This window comes from Suncus etruscus, chromosome 11 (assembly GCF_024139225.1).
Source record: "Suncus etruscus isolate mSunEtr1 chromosome 11, mSunEtr1.pri.cur, whole genome shotgun sequence".
NCBI classification, from domain to species: Eukaryota; Metazoa; Chordata; class Mammalia; order Eulipotyphla; family Soricidae; genus Suncus; species Suncus etruscus.
In genome coordinates, this window is record NC_064858.1 from 12,198,285 (window position 1) to 12,211,596 (window position 13,312).

The following is a 13,312-nucleotide window of genomic DNA, read 5'->3' on the forward strand; positions in this document are numbered from 1 at the left end:
CCCTAAGCATAGCAGTGGCACTGTGGCCAGGAGCTGTGTGAAAGAACTAGCTCACGTAGGTAGAGGCCAATAACAAGGGTACAGATCCCCAACCTGAGAGAAGTGCAGTGTCAGTGGCACTGTGGCCCTTTCTGGCTGCACCAAGGTAGAACCACGTCCAAGTAGGTGGCCAATTAAGTGGCTGGAAGACAAGATAATCTGTTTCTCACATAAGCTCCTTTGAGACCTCACTGGCAGTGGAAAAGACTTAGAATGATATTCTAGAGAAGCATTTTGAATAAAGAATCACAGTAAAGTAGTGCAAAAAACCATCTTACGGGGCCGGGAGGTGCTCTAGAGGTAAGGTGTCTGCCTTGCCTGCGCTAGCCTTGGACGGTTCGCGATTTGATCCCCCCGTGCCCCATATGGTCCCCAAAGCCAGGAGCAACTTCTGAGCGCATAGCCAGGAGTAACCCCTGAGCGTTACCGGGTGTGGCCCAAAAACAAAAAAACAAAAAACCCATCTTACTTGTGAGTGAAGACTACAATCCAGCAGATCTACTTAATACTAATCCCCTATAAAATCCTTTTCTACAGTGGAGCTCAGAAGGGAAATGCTTAAGATGCTCAATGCTTATGCTCAAGAATCTCAAAGAAGCAATGGAACATACTGCCAATAAAACACAGGGTAATATGAAAAAAAGAAAGTAGAAAAAATATGAAAAGAAATGTCACAACATAAAACTTGGTAAGCAAAACAAAAACTTCACTGGAAGGCCTCACTAACAGAGTAAAGCTGCTGAAGACAGAATAACTGAATTCAAAGATGAAGTACAAAATCCACCAAACAACAGAAGATGGGGGAAAAGCCTCAAAATAAACAAACATACAATAGAAATTTGGGATAAATTCAAAAGAAACACTAGAGTCCTGAGAGCCAAGAAGAAACCCGTATAAAGAATCAACAAAGATATCATTGCTGAGATGTTCCCAGAGCCGAAGAGTGCATGCATCTGCAATCTGGATGCCAAAAGATACAGCTACAAGAAACCCAAATAAAAGCATCCCAAGGCACCTCCTACTCACATGAGGGAAACCATAGATATATGTAGAATAGTAAAGCAACGAGATCAAAAAGAGAAACTACATACAAAAGAGCATCCTTAATATTTACAGCAGATTTATCAAAAGCAACAATTCAGGCCTGAACACATAAGACAATGACTCACAAAGAATATTTTACCAAGGTAGATTCTCATTCAGGTTTTATGGAATGATACATGCTTCACAGATAAAGAACTGCTCAGGAACTACAGACTCAAAACCAACCACAAAATAATTGAAGCAGGCACATTAATAATAATAATAATTAATAATTGGTAATTATATAATATATAAAATACTGATCATAACTAATCACAATATAAGATGTCATTATTAATAATCACTGATTAATTAATTATTAATTATTAATCTTTGATTAATAATTGAAGGAGGCACACAAATCATGAAGACATACCAAACTTCTAAAAATAGATGGCACAAAGATCCTTTTTTGATGAAGATAAGAAAAGGAAATTACAGACAAATGAGCATTGTTAAGATTTACAACAGATTGATCCAACACAAGCAATCCTCAAGGCCTGAAGGCAGTAGTAAGATACAGTGAAAAAGCTCAGTGAAATAAAGGTGTAATAAAAAAATACTTCATCCAGCCATATTTTCTTTCAAGTTAGCATCATGGATAAACAATAGCTGTGCAAATATACAGATTCAATACCAGCTTTAAAAGAAGTAAAGGCACATGAAACTTCTACAAAAAGTTGGCACAAAATTTCATGCCAATAATCTCTTTCAATACAATTGGACTAAATGTACCAATAAATAGACAATGAATTGCAACTTTTTGCTTCCTGCAAATGAACATTTTGATTTGTTTTAAGTGGGCCACACCCAGCAGTGCTCAAGATTATTTCTGGCTCTGAGCTCAGAAATTGCTTCTGGCAAGCTCTGGGAACCATATGGGATGCTGGGCATCAAACCCAGGTCTGTTCAGGAGTGGCTGTGTGAATGGCAAGTGCCCTGCCACTGTGCTATCACTGCTGCCCTCAAAAGCACTTAAATAATCAAAACAAACACAGACTCAAAATCAAATATTTTAAGATAATCCTTTAGACAAATACTTCCTTAAAAAGACTAGATAGTCATATGAGTAACAGAAGACATAAAGATTATGAGAGACAGAGAATCATTTTTTAATGATAGGGATATATACATCACAAAGAAATCACACTCCAAAACATATGAGAGGCCAGTAAAAATACTGAAAACAACTGCTATATGTATGGCTTTTTATCCCCGAAAATCTGAATACACTTTCTATAATGCAAATGGGACATTCTCCAAGATTGACCACATATGAAGCACAAAATATAACTCATAAATTCAAGGGAATAGAAATTATGTTGACTATTTTCTTTGACCATGATGCACTCAAATAAAAGTGAATTACATGCAGAAATGGAGAAACAACATTAATACCTGGAAATTAAACAGCTCACTACTAACAATCACTGGATTAGACACTAAATCAAGAAAGAAATGATAAGATTCTTGTAAACAAATGAGAATGAACACAAATTCTTAGAATTTTTGGAACACAGCAAAAGTGATATTAATAGCTTTTAAAAATCAAAATTTTTAGCTTTGCAAGCATTTATCAGGAAGAAGAAATGGTCTACATAATAACTTAATGGAACAGCTTTAGAAAGGAAAATGACCAACGCAATGAGTTAAAGCAGGCAGGCAGAAAGAAATAAAACTTAGAGCAGAAATTAATGAACTGAGAACCAAAAACTAATCCAAATGGTCAATGAAAGCAAGAGTTGGTTCTTTGAGAAAAATAAATAAGATTAATAAACCATTAGGAAGACTTAGACAAAGAAAAAACGCTAATAAAACAAATCAGAAATTAAAGGATTATCAGAGGTTTTTTTCACATTTTATTTTATTTTTTTAATTATAATTTTTTTTAAGCACCATGATTACAGGCATGTTAGTAGTTGGGTTTCAGTCATAAACAAAATACCCCTTTCACCAGTGCAACATTTCCACCACCAATACCGACCCTCCTCCCCAACCCCTGTCTGTATTTTTGAGAATTTACCACAAAATGAGAAACTTGTAAAAAAAAAAAAAAGATAAATTTGTGTTCTTCTATAATCTCCCAGATTGAACCAAGATGATCTGGAATACATAAATAGATCTTATCACTATTGAGGACATTGAAATGGTAACCAAAGGTTTTCCCAAAACAAAAGCCCAGATCCTGACGGATTCACTACTGAATTGTTTCATACCTACTGGTAATCCTTTTGAGGCTTTTCCAGTGGAATACATAAACAAATACTCCCAACATTTTCTATAAAGCGAACATTACCCTGATACCCAAAACAGAGATACCACCGATAATAAAAAATAAAGAATTACAGGCTGATATCTTTGCTGAAACAGATTTAGTTACTCAACAAAATACTAACAAATAGAATTGAACTCATCAAGAATTCATCAAGGCGTGATACACCACGATAAAGTAAGATTCATCCCAGAGATGCAAGGATGCTTTAACATAAACAACTCTATTAATATAATGTATCATATCAATAAAAGAAATAAAATTATATGTTCATACAATAGATGCAGTGAGGGCAAATCCAATGGACTGGAACAAAGATGATCAAATTCCAGACCACACATCCTTTGTTACTAAGTTTATATATTCCGAAGCCTTGAAATTTCCTTGACATTATTTAAATTTATAAAGAATATTTAGCATTAAACGAAAACAAATGACCTGGAAAATATCACAATAGTTCTTGAAGCTCACTCTCTGGTTTAACAAAAATTTGTGACTAGATACTTATTGAGTGTAAATAGTTGACACCTTTGACAAATTATTTAATCTTAATATCAGTTTTTCGATTTTAATATGGAAAAATATTGTATCCATATTATGGTGTAAAATATTGATTATACTATTAGTTTATAGTAATATTCAGTTCAAAATAATATTCAATTATTTTTTAACATATTAATTCTTTTCAATTGAGTTAAAACTCAATTAGGTGAGGGAGATGCAGGGGTCTTCAAACTACGGCCTGTGGGCCATTTTGTTTCTTCATTTCTAAATAAGATATATGCAGTGTGCATAGAAATTTGTTCATAATTTTTGTTTTTACTATAATCTGGCCCTCCAACAGTCAGAAGGACAGTGAACTGGCCCCCTGTTTAAAAAGTTTGAGGACCCCTGCTTCAGAGGGTAAGGCACTTCCCTCACAAATGGTATTGCCTGATTCAACCTCAGCATTCAACCTTCAGCATCTCAGACATCTCAGATCACCAGCATCTGTCTCTCTTTCTGTGCCCCACAAAGTGTAATTCCTAATCACAGAGCAAGGACTAAGTCCTGATCATTTGATTTGAAGAAAAAACTTTTAAAATCCTCAATTAGATGTTTTCTTTTAAGATAAGTATGTTGCACTTGGTTATAATTAAAGTTTGTACTAAAAGAGGCAGCTGTGGCAAAATGAAAATTTAAAATAATGGATTTTATTATTGTTCCATTTCAATTTAAATTAAATTAAAAAATTAAATGTGAAATAGTGTTGGCATTTACAGAGGTTATTTTGCCATTGGCTATGAACCAACAGGTGAATTTGATAGTAGCAATATATACCAGAAGACACATATTCATTTTTATAAAAGAGAATAGTAGTAATTTATTTCCTTTTAGCTTTGGCTCCAACTTTTGAAATGAATCCTATGAAGAAAAAGATTTTGGCTGCTAAAGGAGGAAGAGTTATAATTGAATGCAAACCTAAAGCTGCACCTAAACCAAAATTTTCTTGGAGTAAAGGAACAGAATGGCTTGTTAATAGTAGCAGGTAAGTTTAGAAATTAGAAATCCAACTGTAATTCATTATTTGGGAAAGGTAACTTTACTTACTTGTGTTTATATTCATAATTTAATATATCTTTTATAAATTTTTTCAAAGGAGAAAAGAAGTACTTATCCATCACTGACAGTATATATTTTTATTGGGTTTTGATTTTTAGGCCCTTATCAATGTATATGGATTTTAATATTGAAACTAAAATTTTGATACATTTTTAAGGTCACAAGAATTGTGAACAATTTCAATTTTGAATAATCAAAAATATCAAAAACGATCTCTAACTTATTTTTTATAAAAGAATATATTCACATTTATTTAATTTTGTGTTTTAGTCTATCATTGTTTCAATAGGAAAGTACATTCAATACCATTGTGTAAAAGTAAAAAGTGATTTTTTCTTTTCATTATTAATAGGAATTTCTCAAATTCCTATAAAGTACACTATCAAGTGAAGTGTTCTGCCTTTAGGATAAAACATAAGTATTCTATTTAAATATGCTAATTATTTAAATATACACTGATTAATATATACATTTCTTCAAATAAGTTACACCAGTCATGCATACTTTCGCATTGTCTTGAGCTATTTAACCCCATTGGCAGAGTATTGCTGATGGAGAAACTGGAATCTCCTGAGAAAAGTTTGAGAAGCATCCTCCTTAAGGAAAGAAACATCAGACTATTGCATCTTATCTTATTTTTGTATAAAATTAATGTAAAAGTTCTAGCAAGAATCTAGTAGTCTAATATTCCCTTGTTTTATTTTTTTAATGTCTTGATATTTAAGCAACACTTTAATATTTTTTTGAATTTTACTTTTGGTATGTAGCTAATAAAACTTAGTGGTAGTGTTTCATGCATATAACATTCCAAAACCATATACTTCACTAGTGTCTTCTTGTCTATCCTCCACCATTATCCAGTGGCCCCAGCATTTCCCACTATGGCAAGCTTTCTACTGCAGAACAGGTCTTGGTTTTTGTTGCATTTGGGGATTTTTTATTCTCTTACTATATTTCCCTATATCCTGCACATGAAAAGGATCATTCTGTGTCTGTACCTTTCCTCTGACTAACTACTCTCTAGATTCACTAACTTAGCAAATTGCTTGCTTTTACTTCTTTCTACAGTTGCATTATATCCCACTGAGTATATATACCATAGCTCCTTTTTATATGATTTTAATTTAATTAAATATCTGTAGTTTACAAAGTTATTGCTAATTGACTTTTAGGTATATAATAGTTTTGCCTGTCATTTGTTCCTTGACACTTGAGTAGTTTCCAATTTTGTCTATTGTGAGAAAAGCACCATTTCATAATAGATACTATAGTAACAGGAAAATAAATTCGAATGCTGTAAAAATAGTACAAATAAAAGTGCTCACTACATTTAAATAGTTTTTATAAATAATATTGAAAGAATAATGAAGTATCTTAAATGTAATCACCTCTTTTATTTATTTATATAATTTTTTTGTTTGCAGGGGTCATAGCCAGTTTTGCTCAGAGCTTATACTGGGCTCTGTGTTTAGGGATCACTCCCAACAGGTTTGAGATGCTGGTTATCAAACCTGAGTTGATTACATGCAGGACAAAAATTCCTGTCCATTGTACTATTACTTCAATCTCCATAATAATAATAATAATAATAATAATAATAATAATCTCATGATGACAAATGTAATTTCAAAAAAGTGGCTCCACATAATATCATTTCTGCTCTTATTAGTGGCTTTTAATATAGTTTAAGTTATATTTTCAAACAGTATTAAGAAGATATGCAATTGGTGTACAGTTGGTAAATAATATTGCTATACAATTTGTATATAATTCATATATAATAAGTAATATTTATATATACCAATATATTGCACATTTAAAATCGTGAATTATTGTCTTCAGTCTCTAAGGAAGAAGCAGAGAGATGAGAGGAGTGAAGTAGGTTCTATCACTATGAAAAAATAATTTGTATTCAAAGAAGAATTTTAAAAATACTTAGTACAAACACCATTACTAAGGATGATTTTAGAATACATATAAGTTCTAAAACTATATTTGTCTATATTTGTAGCAGTGGAAATGACAGTCTATTATAACATCACAATATGAATTGAGATATGTTCTTCTTTCCTTCAGGTTGTTACCAAACTGATCCGTCACATATGTGGTCTGATAGTTTTTTAATGGTAGCCTGAGGAGAGCCACTTGTTTTAATTAAATTATATCTAAAATATTATGAAAAACATCATTTGAATGACTAAGCCTTAGGTTCCTCAATACTTGATGAGCTTTTAACACACAGAAGACAATTTTCTAAAGGATAAATGAGTTAATGGATTTAGTGTCTGTTGTATATTTGGCCTAAAACAAAAATGATATCAAGATAGTAGCATTTCAGGACTTGAGTGATAATTCACATGGAAGTTAATTGTTTTGCAAGAGAACAGCAGGATTGATGTGGAGGCACCACACTGGCCTCCCAAACCCATCTAGGTAGGAGGGATTCCTGAGCTCAGGGTTAGGAATTGGTCCTGAGAACAAGTGGCTGTTGCACAAAAATAAACAAAATTTGTTATTTAGTATAGAATAGCATAATTAATAAGACTAATATATTTCAAATAAGATATGTGTCAGAATAATAGAGATAGGGTAAATAATTCTATGACAGCATCAATGATGTGTAGATATACACACAAATGCACATTTCTATGTAATTTGAAATAGAATGTTGAGGCCTCTTTTTTCAATAATAAAAAGAAATACTTTTTTTAACTGAAGGTATAATTTCTCAGGAACTTTATGAATATGCAAAATAAAATTCTCTAATACTTGAAAAAGCAATGGGAAATTTGGTTTATACGATGCAAGAAATGGAATGTTTTGAGCTTCAGAATAACATCACTGAGAATAGTAGCATGATATGATTTGTGTCACTTAATATGTTCAATTACATGTACAAAGAACAACTTATAAAGGTATAGTTGGAAGCAATTCAGCCAGAGACTGCCATAATAATATAATAAAAATATGAATGTGACTTTCTAAAGTATTTTGTTAGATCTTAAAATGTAATAAAATGTTAGAATGTTTCATCTATAAAAATTATTATTCAGGTGCCCTAATGATAGCACAGCTGGCAGGGCATTTGCCTTTCACATGGCTAACCCATGTTTAATCATGATATAACCATATGATAACCATATGAAAAGCATGGTATCCCATATGGTCCCTGGAGCTTCCCAGAAATGATTTTCTTAGTGCAGAGTTAGAAGTAACTCCCCAAATACTCAAAAATATTACTCAAATGATTTGTGTAAACTAAGCAAACTATATTAGTATTTATATATTAAAACATTCAACACAAAACATTTCACCAAATTAAGTTTATAAGTTATTTTTCTATTTCAACAGAATACTCATTTGGGAAGATGGCAGTTTGGAAATCAATAACATTACAAGGAATGATGGTGGAATCTATATGTGCTTTGCAGAAAATAATAGGGGGAAGGCTAATAGCACTGGGACTCTTTTTATCACAAGTAAGAAAATTGTTATTTTTATTTGATAGTATTTAATCTCTATTTTTAAAAATAATATTTTATTTTTGAGGTAACATTGCAATAGGGTTTACTGGACAGCTTTAATACTTTCCCAACACCACGAGAATCAATGCTTCTAAAAAAAGTTCATGTTTTTATTATTTTCCATTTCTAACATCTTTTGGTAAATCTGTTATTGCTGAAATTGTTCCTAAAAATTGTATTTTTAAACATGCTATTCCTTTGCACAGAGAAAAAATATATTGCTTGTTTTCCTTCAGTGCACTAATTATACTGTTTTATATTTTCTAAAATTGTTTTATTTCTATATTAAAAAATATATAGATCCGACACGAATTATATTGGCCCCAATTAATGCTGATATTACTGTTGGAGAAAATGCAACCATGCAATGCGCTGCCTCCTTTGATCCTGCCCTGGATCTCACATTTGTTTGGTCCTTCAATGGTTATGTGATTGATTTTACAAGAGAGAATATTCATTATCAGCGGAATTATATGGTATGTGTTTTGTTTCAACTTTTAAAAGCATAGTTATCTCTAGATTGAATCTACAATGAGACTGAAAAAAAAGACAAAGAAAAGCACTTCATCATTCTCATTATATTAATTACAATACTGCTGTATTTTTAATAAAGATTATTTATGAATTTTGGTAGAGATATTAATGAATACATATTTAGTTGAATTTATATCTCTTTAGTTAATCTTTCTTCACTAATAATTAAATTTATATACATACTATAACTATACCTCATATATCTGTAGTTTAAGTTCAAGTATCCCATATTCACAAGCATAGCATTAAAAATTATAATGATAACTTAGAGACATTTGTTTTGATTAATTTTGATGCTCAGAGGTTACTCTTGGCTCTGCATTCAGGAATTATACCTGGCCGTGGTTGGATGGCTATATGATGTTCTGGGATCAAATTCAAATATCCTAGCCTCTGTAGTATTTCTCCAGATCCAACTGAAAGATATTTATTCTCTTTGAGAATAAAAAACAGGAATGTATATGTGAAGATTTTGGAGGATTTTACACCATGTGATATTTGAAAATTTCTTTTTTTTTTTTTTTTTTTGGTTTTTGGGCCACACCCGGTGACGCTCAGGGGTTACTCCTGGCTATGCGCTCAGAAGTCGCTCCTGGCTTGGGGGACCATATGGGACGCCGGGGGATCGAACCGCAGTCCGTCCTAGGCTAGCGCAGGCAAGGCAGGCACCTTACCTCTAGCGCCACCGCCCGGCCCCTGAAAATTTCTTAATAAATAGACTCTTTTTCTTTAAACATAAGAAGGCATACATAGTGCTAGTTCTATAATTAAGCACAGCGAAGTCAGTGTATTAATTAAGGAGATCAAAAATGACAGAAATTATTTGCAGAAAGAACAGCAGGTTTTGCAATATTATCTGTGTAATGGCAGGGATGTTAAGGCTATAATGCAACCTTGGAAAATTTATTGCTGCTCTTTTTGGTCTTTTCTCTCGTAAAGATCTGTCAGTGCCTTGTATATCTTAGATATTAGCCCATTATTAGATGAGTATTGAGTGAATAGTTTCTCCATGGATGGTCGTTGTATACTAATCAATTTCCTTTGAAGTACAAAAACTTCTCAGTTTAATATAGGCCCATTTGTTTATCTTTGATTTGACTAGCTGGCCAATGGTGCTTCATCTTTGAATATGCCTTTAGCTTCATGGAGCATTCAGCCTAAATTTTTCTATATGTAATTTATTGTTTCAGGTCTGATATCAAAGTCTTTATTTTTATTTGACCTTTGTGGATGGCATTAAGGAGAGGCATGAGTTCAAATTTTTTTTTTTTTTTTGCATATAGTTGACCAGTTTTCCCAACATCACTTCTTGAAGAGGCTTTCCTTTCTCCACTTAATATTTCTTGCTCCGATATCTAAGATCAATTGATTGTAAACCTATGGGTCTGTCTCTGAATATTCAAGTCTATTCCATTGATCTGAGGGTCTGTCTTTATTCCAATACCATGCTGTTTTCCCAAGGATTGCTTTAGCTATTCATGGATATTTATTGCTCACTATGAATTTCAGAAGCATCTGATCCACTTCTTTGAAAAAATGCCATGGGTATTCTCATAGGGATTGCATTAAATTCTGTTTATAACTGAAACCCAACTACAAACATGCTTTGAAATCATGGTACTTAAATAAAGATTTATATTAAAAAAATAAATCATGATTTGGGAAGTATTGCCATTTTAATAATATTGACACTCCCAATCCATGAACAGGGTATATGTTTTTATTTTCTTGTTCCTCTTTTATTTCCTGAAGCAATGTTTTATAGTTTTCTTTTGTATAGGTCTTTCACTTCTTTAGTTAAGTTGACTTTATTTGCTATTTCCTTTGAGGTGCAGATGCTTATTTTTAAAATAATTACCTTATATAGCACCATGGTTACTAAATTGTTCCCTCTTGAATTTCTGTCTTACAATGTACACCATCATTCACCAGTGCACATTTCCTGCCACCAATGTTCTCAGTTTCTCTCCTCCTAACAGCTGCCTCCTAGGTATACACATTACTTCTCTCCCTCTGTCTCTTCCTTCTTTTCCTTTTGTACATTTTGATTTTGCACTATTGTTAATGCAAGAGTATCGTGCATATCACATTACTTCCCTTTAAGCACCCAGTTCTTGCCAGAGTGAACAGTTCCATCTATCACTGTTATACTGATATGACAATATCAGCTACTTTAACCCACTTCCTGCTCCTGTGGCAAGCTTTCTATCTTGTGCTGGTTTTCCTGGCCCTCATCTCTATTCTCTCTCTATTACTACCATACTATCTTGCATTTTTCTTATATCCCACAAATGAGTGAGATTAATCTACTGTACTTCCTTTGACTCAGTTAACTCAGCATTATATTCTCCATGTATAAGCAAATGCTTTTTAATTTGGTATAGTCCTATTTATTTGTCTTTGCTTCAGCTTTTTGATCAATGGTTATAGATGTCTCTGGCTTCAGTATCATAGAGAGTTCTGCATATATTTCCTTGAGTATAACAATATCAGGAGCTGGGCTAATAATATACTGTGTATAAGATGGTTGCTTTGCACCCAGTATCTGTGGGTTTCATGGTATGTCCTGTATGGTCCTATGAGCTCACCTGGAGTGATCCATATTATTTACTTAATAAAAATGACTACTTATTTTATTCAAATAGTTTTTGAATGGGAAAATAAATATAAAAATGAATGTTTTCTGGGGCCTGGAGAGATAGCACAGCGGTGTTTGCCTTGCAAGCAGCCGATCCAGGAACTAAGGTGGTTGGTTCGAATCCTGGTGTCCCATATGGTCCCCCGTGCCTACCAGGAGCTATTTCTGAGCAGACAGCCAGGAGTATCCCCTGAGCACTTCTGGGTGTGGCCCAAAAACCAAAAAAAAAAAAAATCAATGTTTTCTGTATTTAAGTAATTATTAGATTGGAAAACCAATATAAGAAACAGTGATGAAATAATAACACTTCATGATCCACTTATCTGTCATTGGACATGTAGTTTGACTTTAAGTCTTAGCTATTATACTGAGTGTTGTGATGAATAATGGTGCACAGATGTTCTTTTGAATGAATTGTTTTCTCTCCTGGGACTAGATACCCAAAAGTGGAATTGCTGCATCAGATGGCAGCTCAATTTTAAGTTACTTTTGAGACCTCATAGTTCCCTCTCTATAAAATTTTATTAATAATTTGTTTCATTCAATTGACCTATATAATTAGATTCTTTGTTTTGTGAGAAGTCACGATGAGTAATGCTTATAAAATGTGTAGGTATTTTTGGTTGCCCATCTGTGTGTAAATGAAAATAGACTTATTCTGATGTTAGGGACATACATTTTGGTATGAAAGCTATTATACTTCCTCTAAAGTGACAATCTATCACAATGAGGCAGTCCATCACAACAAGAGATTAATCTTGATTCAAGTTGAGAGTAGTCCCAAGACTAAGAATTTCTGAATATAAAATTAAATGAGAAATTTAGAGAAAAGGGACATGACTCAACTGTATTAAGGATGATACGTTGTGAAAAATGTTCTTATATATTTTCTGAGCAAAAGAGAATGCAAAAGGAAAAAAATAAGAAATAAGATAAAACATTTTCCAAGAGAGTATGAGATGAGGGTAACTTTCATGTGTTAGTGAATTTAAGATTTCTAAATTTTGATACACTATGGAAGATGATATTATTAAAGTATAAGCAGTAATATATTATTACTTAATAAATTTTTGTGATCTACATGAAACTCCGATAACATGACTTTAATAAAAATATTTATTTTTTAGCAGTTACTACTCTTAAAAGATAATAGAAAATTCTTTCAAGCCTCTCCTTGAAGCATTTCACAAAACCAACCTGTCTTCTACATGTAAAAATCTTGATCTGCACCAGTCATATTCAGTTTACTCTTTTCCACAAGTAAATACAACAAAAACCCATATATCTATCTATAGGTTGGATTGATTTCTATTAAGATGATAAACTTCCAGTGCAGACACCATGATATTTAAAATTACTGCTGTTGTCAGTCTTGATAACTATTTGTTGATGACATGATAAGGAAATTGAATTTAAGGTTATGTAGCAACATGTTTGTGATGGTTAAAACTACTTTTCTCTTCTTCAAACCAAACCATGCAAATTTAACTAGCTAGGCCTGCCTCCCAGTTAGAGGGGGAAATTAGGGAGGCACCTAGACCAATCAGATGCAAGACTACTATGGATAGGTACATAGGGGACCACATATTCTAGCAGCCCTGGGGGTGAGGGAAGAGGATA

General features: G+C 32.8%; 1 protein-coding gene across 1 annotated transcript in view; it reads left to right on the forward strand.

Annotated features, from left to right (window-relative positions):
- Window positions 1-13,312, forward strand: part of CNTN1 (contactin 1) — a 241,139-nt gene that overhangs the window by 154,190 nt on the left and 73,637 nt on the right. The window contains 3 exon segments of the mRNA XM_049783881.1: window positions 4,772-4,922; window positions 8,348-8,475; window positions 8,821-8,996. Coding sequence (XP_049639838.1) covers window positions 4,772-4,922; window positions 8,348-8,475; window positions 8,821-8,996 — 455 coding nt within the window.